This window comes from Diadema setosum, chromosome 4, assembly GCF_964275005.1.
Source record: "Diadema setosum chromosome 4, eeDiaSeto1, whole genome shotgun sequence".
In the NCBI taxonomy this organism is placed as follows: Eukaryota; Metazoa; Echinodermata; class Echinoidea; order Diadematoida; family Diadematidae; genus Diadema; species Diadema setosum.
In genome coordinates this window covers 29,706,268-29,718,739 of record NC_092688.1, presented here as the reverse complement: position 1 = coordinate 29,718,739, position 12,472 = coordinate 29,706,268, and the positions used below count along the sequence as shown (strand labels likewise).

The following is a 12,472-nucleotide window of genomic DNA, read 5'->3' as shown; positions in this document are numbered from 1 at the left end:
TGCATCCTCTCTGCATCCTCTGGGCATCCTCGCAACTCACATCCGCTGCAGCTAAAAACGGAAAGAGGGAGGAAAGATATGGTACGTGGAACGTCTTTACATCGTTAATAGCACGTTAATAGAAAGGATGTAAGCGTATGCATCTCGTATATAAAGCATTTCGAAAGCATCCCCTCTGCATCCGCTCTGCATCCGCTCTGCATCCACTCTGCATCCGCTTTTTCTGCTATGCGTCCGTTTCGCAATTATCTCCGGTAACCCCTTCGGAGCTGTCATCCCCTTCCATCCGCTTTCATCCGCTAGGCTTCCGATGAACATCCGTTTAACATCCCCTCTACATACTACCCACGTCCGTTCTATTTCCGTTCTGTTACCGCCAATTTTCGCCAATTTTGTCAATTTCTGGAGCGGATGAAAGCGGATGAAGCCATCCCCGAAATTTTGCTCGTCCGCTGTGTCCTTTCTGCATACGCTTTGTGCCCGTCGGCCAGTGGGACCGGGCCTTTACAACAGAGTTAAAGCCCAAAGAAAGTTCTGGTACGCCTGCAAAAGTTGTCAAATTTTGCTCCAAAATGTGAACGTATGCCTAGGAAATGTGCGGAATAACACTGTAATAACAAGATATTCGATGGGTAACGACGAAAATGGGAAATATTAACCAAAAACATTCAGTCTCAGAACTTACCCGAACGGGGTCAGGCTAGACTCGGAGTCGGGGATAACTCGGCCTCGCTTTGCTTGACGGCAGGATGAGTTGTATTGGTTGTCCCTCTGGATTGTACAGCGTTGTACTATGTATATGGGAGCGGCATGTATAAACTACATTGCATGTAGCGTTCTGGCTACTCCCAGTATTGGTCCGAGTTGTTACAACGCGCGCATCAAAAACCTCTTTGGCGCGCATGCAAAATTAGTGTGCGCCTCTCAAGCACCTCTAAAAACAATCAAAGACGCTTGATAAACAACAACAAAAACTTCAAAGACCGCGCGTCTCAGCAACTGAGGTGATGTGCGTATACTATATAGGCTTGAGGACCGCGCGCTGTCCATTTGTTTTGTACAGGATTAGCACGCACTTTCCTGTCTGCTCATCAAGGCCTCGTTTGGTACCCGTAGTATAGAGTACTGATGAACATGGCGATCACGAACTGTGTGTAAATTGTCTGAAATAGGGTCGAGTTTTCCCTGAGACCGAGTTAGTCTGGAGCCTTCTGGAATAAAAGTCGGTCTACCGACTTTTAGTATTTTTCTCAAAATACTCCAAAACGACTCATCATTCCGGCAAACCGCGTCAGCCAGGTAAGTTTCTTTGTAGACTCTTTCGATATATTGCAAGCAAATATGAAATGGTGCCAGACGGGTTCTCAGGCCCTTACCAGAACTTTGTTTTCACTTTAAAACAGCTTCCGCGCTGTTTTAAGGGTCAATCCACGTCAAATCATCCAATTTTCAGAAAAGTTGTCACCCGACCCCCTCCGATTTTCTTTAAAATCGCACCAAATGTTCCCCAAAGTGTCTGACGGAAAATCCCAAAATATTTTGCCCCAAGGTCAATTGGTTGCTAAGATACAGCCTCACATAGCAACCGGTGCGCATTCCAAAATATTAGTTAAAAGAAAATTAGGCATTTTTGATTGACTGTTTTAGCATGGATATTAATGCAAAAATGTTCATTATCTGGAAATTGAGAGAACTTTATAGTCTTTGCAAGAAAAACTTACTGTGACGCGAAATTGACTTTTCGTTAACGTGCACGAGGTCACCGAAAATGGTGTTAAATGTTAATTTTGAAAATTTTAATGCATATTTAGAGGCTAATATCTTCCACATTTCATCACCTTAGGTTCTAAAATATTATGCTGTTGAAGGCTTTGACTTGCTCAGTAATTTTGAAAAAAATCAGCGCATTCATGCGCACTGTTTTTACGGAGAGCGCCCTCAAAGTTGACAAAAATGAAAAATGTGCCAAATTCAAGGTCACGGATCACCCTTCGTCCCACCTAGGAATGGCATCAATTTTTGTGTATTGATAGACATTTACCTATATTATCTTGGATTACCAAAGAAATTTTGCTACCGAAATGTTCAATGGCAAATTTACCCCACCGAAAATGGTCGTAAACGGCCAAATTTCCATGTAATATCACATATTGGGTTTAGAGGACATTTCAAATGTCCACACTTTCAAGATGAAATGCACTAGCCCTGTGATATTTGCAGTAGGCATAGTCTGTTATACATATTTCAGTAATATATACCACAAAACACTTTTATTACTTAATAATGACCTTGAAATTTAATCCAAAATTTGATAAAAACAATAAATTGCTCCATTTTCCTCATTGCACTGCATATAAATACGTGTTTTGAAAGACATTTCACAGAGCAATATTTCAAGAATTATGAAAGCTGAAAGCCTACCTTATTAAGGTTCTAAAGTATTTGTGCTCTTCTTTCAGATTTAGTGTCAATTTGATCATGAATGTTTTACCCTTGACCTTAAAGCCCTTCTAAAAATAGCTGTAAATTTGTTAACTACAAATTACATACACGACAGGTGTATTATGGCATGATATACTTGTGATTCTTTCACAAACACAAAAGCTTTTTATGGTGTAAATGTATATACTGGAATTCATCTACACTCATGCTTGCAAGATATGTTACAATTAATAACTTTGTTCTGACAATGACCCTCAATTTATGACCTTCAAAATCATGAGAAATGCGTATTCCTCTCCATAAAGACCTGTATTATGTACTGAATAATAGTTGATAATATGGACGTTGCGCCCAACATAATATAGATCCTTATTCTAGCCTGTGAAACGCACATTAAAAGGACTGAGAGTCTTCTTTTTCGGGGGATTTGTTCTGTACCTTATGAAAACTTCCAAAATCATTTCAATTATTCTTATGTATTTTCTTGTTTTTGGAATTTCTTATGTATTTCTTTGTTTTTCATTTTCTAAAGCATAACTGTGTTTTCTTTTATTGGAAATTGTCACGGGCCACTTTTCTACCATAACCAGAATAAAAGTAATCAATCAAAGTGATAGATAGTAAAAATGGTCAAGTTTTTATGAGTTTCCAAACAAAGCACTGTTTTCCATAGGAAATGCACACAAAATCACAAAATATTACTGTCCCCTTTTTTGATTGAAATTGAGGGTCATTGTCAGAACAAAGTTATTAATTGTAACATATCTTGCAAGCATGAGTGTAGATTAATTCCAGTATGTACATTTACACCATAAAAAGCTTTTGTGTTTGTGAAAGAATCACATGTATATCATGCCATAATACACCTGTCGTGTGTGTAATAAATAAATTTACAGCTATTTTTAGAAGGGCTTCAAGGTCAAGGGTAAAACATTCATGATCAAATTGACACTAAATCTGAAAGAAGAGCACAAATACTTTAGAACCTTAATAAGGTAGGCTTTCAGCTTTTATAATTCTTGAAATATTGCTCTGTGAAATGTCTTTCAAAACACGTATTTATATGCAGTGCAATGAGGAAAATGGAGCAATTTATTGTTTTTATCAAATTTTGGATTAAATTTCAAGGTCATTATTAAGGAATAAAAGTGTTTTGTGGTATATATTACTGAAATATGTATAACAGACTATGCCTACTGGAAATATCACAGGGCTAGTGCTTTTCATCATGAAAGTGTGGACATTTGAAATGTCCTCTAAACCCAATATGTGATATTACATGGAAATTTGGCCGTTTACGACCATTTTCGGTGGGGTAAATTTGCCATTGAACATTTCGGTAGCAAAATTTCTTTGGTAACCCAAGATAATATAGGTAAATGTCTATCAATACACAAAAATTGATGCCATTCCTAGGTGGGACGAAGGGTGATCCGTGACCTTGAATTTGGCACATTTTTCATTTTTGTCAACTTTGAGGGCGCTCTCCGTAAAAACGGTGCGCATGAATGCGCTGATTTTTTTCAAAATTACTGAGCAAGTCAAAGCCTTCAACAGCATAATATTTTAGAACCTAAGGTGATGAAATGTGGAAGATATTAGCCTCTAAATATGCATTAAAATTTTCAAAATTAACATTTAACACCATTTTCGGTGACCTCGTGCACGTTAACGAAAAGTCAATTTCGCGTCACAGTAAGTTTTTCTTGCAAAGACTATAAAGTTCTCTCAATTTCCAGATAATGAACATTTTTGCATTAATATCCATGCTAAAACAGTCAATCAAAAATGCCTAATTTTCTTTTAACTAATATTTTGGAATGCGCACCGGTTGCTATGTGAGGCTGTATCTTAGCAACCAATTGACCTTGGGGCAAAATATTTTGGGATTTTCCGTCAGACACTTTGGGGAACATTTGGTGCGATTTTTAAGAAAATCGGAGGGGGTCGGGTGACAAGCACTGGATGATTTGACATGGATTGACCCTTAAATCTCAAAAGCATAAATTTGGTATGAGTTACAACAGAAGATAAAACAGTTTTCAGAATACCGTGTAATCTAATGGGTGCATAGATTTGCGCCCAAAGTTACGCGCGTGCACATACCCCAAAACAATGGCATGCGTAGGCAAAGAGAGCGCGAGATAAAACACAAGTTACAACAGAAGTTACAACAAAAGTTACAACAGAGATAAAACGGTGTTCAGAATACGGATTTGTTACAACAGACTTACAACAGAGATAAAACGGTCTCAGAATACCACTCCTGTATGCTCTAGTGATGACTGGTATGAGAGTCTATTGTGTAGGTAATACTGGACACTTATTTTTCTTTGCTCTGAATTTTGTCCTCAGAGAGTGAAATTTTCGAGTAAAAATAACATTGTTGTATTTACGTCCCGACAATTACAAATTTTGCAAAATTACCAGGGGTATCTGTATGTGATTTTTTTTTCTCTGATTTTGGAAACATGTAACTTAAGTTGATCCCTCTACAAATATCTTTTAGTGCAGTAAAATAGCATTATTATAATTCTGAACATGATTTTCAAAATGGAATTAATCAACATCTTTCACATCTTATTCATGCACCAGAATCACTATTCATACCAATGATTCGCTGAACATTCACATTCGTACTGAGCGGACGACAAAGAGAAAAATGGCAAATGAGGCTCAAATTTCATATTGTGCAGTAAAAGGTCAAACATGAACATTTTGAACAATTTACATCTTGTGATAAATCTACATCTACTTGTAAATCTGAGAAAAATTGTGAATTTCTTAATAGCATTTCTACATTTTGTGTCGCATTCTGGCGATTTCAGCCCATATGATTCTGTGACATGCACACATGTCAGCCCAATTATTTTGTGGGAAATACCCCATGCATATACATACGCAGTAGTGTCCATTTCACATTTAAATGTATAACACTGTGTATTACGTCCCCATCTCCAGACCACAACAGGTGGCAGTCCCCAGGAGTTTAATGTAACATAAATCCCCTGTCCAGGGACAAACATCTCAAAGGTCAGATGGTCTTAACCCTTAGGGTAGGAGGCTAGTAGGAAATAAAGATATATATAGCTGGTCTAGACAGAGAGATGATTGGTTAAAAGTAATTTTCTTTTGTTTTCCTTTGAATAGGTTTTCAGACAATGAATAACATAAGTTATGTAAGAATTACATTGTACCTTCTTTATGATTGGTCAAAAGTGTAGATACTATACAACTCTTTATTTCTTATTCCAGACAAGAGGTAACATAAGTTATGTAAGAAGGGGTAGTGGTGTGATTGGTCAGGAGTTATTTTCCATGTTATGTCTTTATGTGAAATTGAGACAATACAAAAGTTAGTAGCAGCAATGTGCTGACTTGACCAAGGTAGTATTCCTTTTGTTTCCCTTAATGTACCCTTCCCCTTTCGTAAATGGCTGACTTGTCCAAATAGGACTATTTTACTCTCCCTTTATTCATAGTGGTTTTTCATAGATCAGCAATTTTGTAGGGGACAAGAAATAGGAATATTGTCTTCAGTCTTCAGAAGATATCTAGACGTGACTGAGTGCAGACCTAGGAGCTGCTAGGCACCTCTGTGTGATAACTCCTCTCGCAATAATGTCCATGTCGAAGGAACTCTCTCAATAAAACCAGCAGGAATGGGCACCTAAAATCATGAATGGATTCTGCGTGTACTTTATTCTCTGTACCTATGGGCTTAATGGTGAGAGCGTTTTGGAGTGGCGTCTCTTTCTACTGCAACGAAACAAGTTAACTCGAACAGAGCTATAGTTTCGTCACAGATACAATGCTCAATAAGATAGGTCTGCAAAGTCCCATGCATGCATATTATAGAATGTCATTTTCACGCAAAATATGTATCTGGAATTAAGATGGTATCCAGAAATGTTCATATCAATTACCATGTCTGTATAGATGTCTAACGTTAGACTTCTAAAATTGGTGGTTTTTTGTTGTTTTTTTTTGGGGGGGGGAGATAAGCGATAACTCCTCTGAAACAGAGCACCTTGACACATAGCCCAACCAGACGCCATGCACTAGCACAGCGTCTGACGGTGTGTGATACACATATCTACTAAACCCCATACACATATCTATAAACCCCTCGAACACGGCCTTACAACAACAAAACTGTTGAAAATTTAGACATTCTTATCACAAATTTTACGAATCACTCACGTGAATTGAAATGCTTGGACTATGAGCATAGTATATCAATCCATAGTGAGTCCTCATGCAAAATACACCGAGCAAAAGAGTCAAATTTTAACCGGAATGCTGATCATCGCTGGGCGACTCAAAATAAATCTTCCCCAGTTTTGAGTGATGCAAATTGCGCATGCGTGACCGGAAGTGCTTCGTAGCGAGCACGGCGTGTGCGCTGATGGGGTCAACACCCCTTGTTGATCTTTTTCGTGCGCGCGCTGCAGAGTTTGTACCGCCCGCCCAACATTCGCAGTGCCGCCGACATTTCGAATCATGTCTGCCTTTTTATGATTTCTGCGACGTACAGGATCAAAGAAAGTGTCATTTTTGGTAAGTTGTGAAATAGTTATCTCAATATCGATAGCCAAAGATGGTAGCTAAATAGATAAAGTTTTCACCGTATGTAGGTCTAGATCATCTAGTCTGAGTAACAAATATGGTGCAGTAAATTCAAAATCGAGTCGGCGCCCAGGAATCCTGAGATTACGTAGTGTCCACACCGTACAGCCCTGTCGCGACTTACACACTTGTTTACAGCGACAGGGCTGTGTATAGTTACTTGACACAATTGCAGTTTGCACTTTCTTTACCACAATCAATATGTCGGCACTATTTAAATCCTTTAGAACTACAATTAAACTGCCTGACCAAACAATTAACATGCAATGATGCATTGATGAACTTCAGGTAGATTTCTCTAGACCTCTAGACACTGAGTGTGAGAGAGGAGGAAATGTTACAAAATGGTCACTTTATCTTTTTTTTTTCTTATAACTCACCTAAAACATTGAACCCTTTGTATCTGGCTACGAAGCACGCGTCATCTCCGAACATGCCCTGTTTGAAGACCCGACTGTTCGCGTCAGCCGCCGAGTCATCCTTGGAGTAGCCGCATGATGCCGTAACCAGGCGCATCCTCCGTCTCCTTTCCCTGCGATATTCGAGACTCCTGCTTGCATCGTACGGTACATAACCCATGACGGCACGGGCGATTTGACGCCCATAAACCAAAACTGACTGCATATTCCCGTAGTTTGTACCAAAATCTGGCAGATACAATCAGCAAATGTCGATTCGACCACTTCAAATTGGGCTAAATGACACTGAGAACAGGAGAATGGCACGCACTTCGTCCACGCTGATGCAACGCCATTTTGTTCGCCGGCGAAAACGAGAGTATGTTTATCAATTACGTCATGAACTGCTCGCTGTGCGTCTAGTCTAGTCTACCAAACAGTACTAGTAGTCTACTAGTTCACGTACGTACGTGTACGTACTATACTCAATCACGCAAGGCTTGAAGGAGTAATTGCGCACGGGTACTGACGGCAATGCGCCGTAACATGTTGCTTGTTGAAGTCAACGAAATGCAAATTGCAAACCACGATCACTTTGTGTGTTGCATTAGTTTGTGATAATTATTGTCCCGTAAATGGAATCAACGAATCCAACCTCCTTATTTGTCACGTTATTTTCTGTCTGTATAATAGGGCCCAATACAAATACACAAGAGTTTGTGGGAATTCACATTGTATAGAGTTTTGGTTGAGACGTAACTTCAGGGGGGTGTTTCATCAACGCTTGTCAGTGCCGACAACTGTCGGCGCTGACCAATTTCAGCAAAATCCTTGGTTTTGATTGGCTGAGATGCTCTGGTCACCGACTGTTACTATGGTGATTCAAGTTGTCAGTGCCGACAAACGTTGATGAAACACCCCCCAGGTTTCTAACCTTTTTTGTTGAAATAATGAGAAACCTCCTATGAAATGTGAAAGAGCGTGTAATTCCGAGAGGAATTCAACGTTTATTTGATTAAAATGTGTTCTGAAATGGCCGAGATATCCAAAACAGAGCAATCCTAATAAAAGGTGGGACCCCCCCCCCCCACCCACTTTTTACGATCGCTTTGTTCTACTTTGTTTTTAGATGTCTCAGCCATTCCAAAACCGATTTTCATCAAATAAACTTTGAATTCCTCTTGGAATGGTATGCTCTGTACTATTTCATAAGTGGTTTCTTGGTCAACGGCGTAAATCCGTACTGAGGAGTGGGGGGATGGTCAACATCACCACGATTACAAGCCCATAACCGGAACGGCGAAGCCTTGGGGGGGGGGGGGGGGAAGCTTGGTGAACCCCCCCCCCCACACACACACACACACACACACACACTTTACAGGGATCGGATGTCCCACTCTTTTGCATGGAATAAGTTATAGTGGGAGGAAAGTGGCAGCAAAAATATGAAGACGTTTTGTTCTTGTTGCTTTTTTTTTTTTTTGCTTGTCAGATGACTTTCGGCGGAAAATGAGACCTTAAAAGTATGAAAACATTTTTCTTTTTGTTTTTGAAATATCTGTGAGAGGGAGCGGAACGACCGAACGGGGGGAGGGTGTGTATCCCCCTCCCACACGAGGAAGATTTTGCATTTTCAGACCTGAAATTCAGCGATCTGGTGCACACTTTTGGTGAAATTTTGTTTTCTTTTCTTTAAAAAACAATAAGAAAATGAAATATTCACAATATATTATTGAATGACTAAATCGTGGTATTTCAGCTCTTGCTCCGCCTGTGCGACATCACTGTGAAGGCCTACTAAATAATGGGGCCTATCACCGGCGTAGACAGGATTTGATCTTAGGAGGAGCGGTTATGTGCCACGGAGGGAGCGAAGCAAGCGAGGGAGGGGGGAGGGTATGGTAGGGAGGTTTCCCCCTTCCACGATGAAATCTTTTTGCATTAATAATTTAGACATTTTACAGTCCCAAAACTGCCGTTTGTAGCTATATTTTTCGCTTTGGAAACTAAGGACGCAACTGCTGTCAATCACTGGCAGCAACATCAGGAGAATGGGATAGCAATTAAATGCGAGCGAGCGGAGCGAGCGAGCTTGAAATTTTTGACATTTTACAGTCTAAAAACTGCCGTTTGTAGCTATATTTTTCGCTTTGGAAATTAAGGGGGGCCGCACCGGGCGCAACTGCTGTCAATCACTGGCAGCAACATCAGGAGAATGACATAGTGGTTAAAATAATGCGAGCGAGCGGAGCGAGCGAGCTTGAAAATTTTTGACATTTTACAGTCCAAAGACTGCCGTTTGTGGCTGTATTTTTTCGCTTTGGAAATTAAGGGGGGGCGCCACCTTAGGAAAATGGCATAACGATTAAATGCGAGCGAGCGAAGCGAGTGAGCTTGAAAATTTTGATATTTTACAGTCCAAAAAACAGTCCTTTGTGGCTGTATTTTTTTGCTTTGGAAATTAAGGGGGGGGGGGGCGCACCGGGCGTAAACTGCTGGCAATTACTGGCAGCAACATCATGAGAATGGCATAAAATGCGAGGGAGCGAAGCGAGTAAGCTTGAAAATTTTGACATTTTACAGTCTAAAAAACAGTCCTTTGTGGCTTTATTCTTTTGCTTTGGAAATTAAGGGGGGGGGGCGCACCGGGCGAAAACTACTGGCAATTACTGGCAGCAGCATCAGGAGGATGGCATAATGGTTAAATGCGAGCGAGCGAAGCGTTTGTAGCTATATTTTTCGCTTTGGCAATTAAGGGGGGCGCACCGGGCGCAACTGCGTAACATCAGGAGAATGGCATAGCGGTTAAATACGAGCGAGCGGAGCGAGCGAGCTTTAAAATTTTGACATTTTACACTCCAAAAATTGCCGTTTGTGGCTATATTTTTCGCTTTTGTTTGTCCCACTTTTATGGGGGAATCACCCCCCCCCCCCCATCGACGCCTCTTCATAATATGTTAAGTGAAAGATCTGCTCCACACTCTTTGATAAATTAGGGAAATATACGTCAATATCAAAAGTGTACAAAGTTTATCGAAAGGGATCCTGTATAGCAGAGCATTTGCATGTTTATGATTGCAATACAACGATCTGGTGCATAATTCTGGCGATATTTGGACAATATTTTCCATTAAGAAAGTTCGAGATTTGTCCTCATCTCGGGAATTGCTTGGGGGATAAATGATAATTTTGTCTGCCTAAACACATCCGTATAGGGGCGGGGCAAATGCCCCTTTGCCCCCCCCCCCCCCCCTCCCCCCTCCCAATAGATTCGACGCCCCTGATCTTCCCTGGGTATGCCCATAGATGTATCCTGACTGAGTCATCAGTCACTGTCGTTTCTCAATAATGATTCAGGAAATGGAGGGGGTTCAATTATGGCGATATATTTTTTTTTATTGCTTGTTTGTTTGTTTGTTTTCGTACATATTTTGCAGATGGTCCCCAGTTACTCGCGTCATAGGATGTTTACATGTAGGCCTATACTGTTTGACGTTGTCAACGTCTGAGCCATACCTCGCAGTGTATGTCGATGTTACTTTCTTCGCGAGCGAGCGAAGCGAGCGAGCGCCTGAGAAAATTGTGTATACATTTTCCTACAAGATAGCATATATTGTTCAGCTCTGTTACCTGTCTGAAGGCCGGCGTACAAACGTCATGCAATATGCCAAAATTGATGCATATCACATTTCTGCTTCCTCCATTTTTTTTTGCTAAAAATTCAGGGGGGGGGATGATTGTACAGGCCATCCCCCCCCCTCCTCCATTTCAGGGGGGGATATATCCCCCCCATCCCCCCCGGGATTTACGCCCATGTTCTTGGTATCTCGCAAAAAGTTGAAAGCCCAATCCTCATCTCCACCAATACTACAGAGCGTATAAAAAAAAAGTGATCCTACTTTGAAGGGCCACCATTTCTTAGTTGTCAGCTATGAAGAGAACAATGTTGGTCGTGAGGAAATGGGGACTCTTCCTTTTTCCATTGATGCCTAACATGTTTACAATTGTCATGCATGACTGAGCACATGAACTTTAAAGACAACAATGACAAATTGCAGTTTTTCCAAGTTTGCGTGTTATTGTGAAGAAACAATGCACGTCTCACTGCATGGACAAGATCCGTCAATGGAAGTTGCCAAAATAGGCCAGCCTGTACGAATGCAGGTTGCGTTTCGGATTAGTGTTTAGGGTTTGTGTTTAGGTTTTCTCCCAAGATTTTATGGTCCATAACCTTCAACATGGCCTTTAATCCGATAACTTGGTCGCTCCCACAGAGGCCAGTCCACACAGTCCATTTTTCTCTGTTCATATTCAACACAGCTCCCAGTGACAATGTCTTCACTATGGAGAGAGTAAAATGGATAATGGTTTCGCCTTATATGGGAAGGACCAAGTTATCGACAACATGGCCATGTTGAAGGTTATGAACCATAAAACGTTATAGAAGAAACCCTGAAACATGAATCTGCAGTTGTGCAGGCTGGCCTGATGATTTGACCACTTTCATTAACAGATCTCATCCATGCAGTAAGACATGCATTGTTCTTTTGCAATAACACGAAAACTTGAAATAAGTGCATTTTGTCATTGTTGTCCTTAAAGTTCATGTGCTCAGTAATGCATGACGTTTGTCAACATTATTAGGTATCGATGGAAAGAGGAAGAGTTCCTCTTTCCTCACAACCAACATTGTGCTCTCCATAGCTGACAATTATAAAATAGTAGCCTTCCAAAGTTGGATTACCTTCTTTTTTTTTTCGATACGCACTGTATAGGTGTATCCAAAGAGACTATTGTTATGAATTTGCCCATGTAATCACTTTAGAATATAGTTTTATGTTTTATGATCATGCGTATGCGATCACACGTGCTCGACATTGTGCTCTCCAATGTCCCTCGGATAGGACATAAAATAGAGGTCCCGTGTATGAGAGAGTAACAACTCATGCACGTAAAAGAACCCGCTTCATTCATTCATCGCAAAGAGCAGGGTGCTTAACCCG

The 12,472-nt window shown here is 40.6% G+C and overlaps 1 protein-coding gene across 1 annotated transcript in view; it reads right to left on the bottom strand.

The window, feature by feature from the left end:
* The window catches only part of LOC140227994 (protein phosphatase PTC7 homolog), a 76,370-nt gene extending 68,549 nt beyond the window's left edge, over positions 1-7,821 (bottom strand). The window contains exon 1 of the mRNA XM_072308390.1: positions 7,452-7,821. Within this exon, the coding sequence (XP_072164491.1) occupies positions 7,452-7,695 (244 nt within the window). The 5' untranslated portion in view covers positions 7,696-7,821. The remainder of the gene's footprint in view (positions 1-7,451) is intronic.
* Between the last annotated feature and the right edge of the window lie 4,651 nt (positions 7,822-12,472).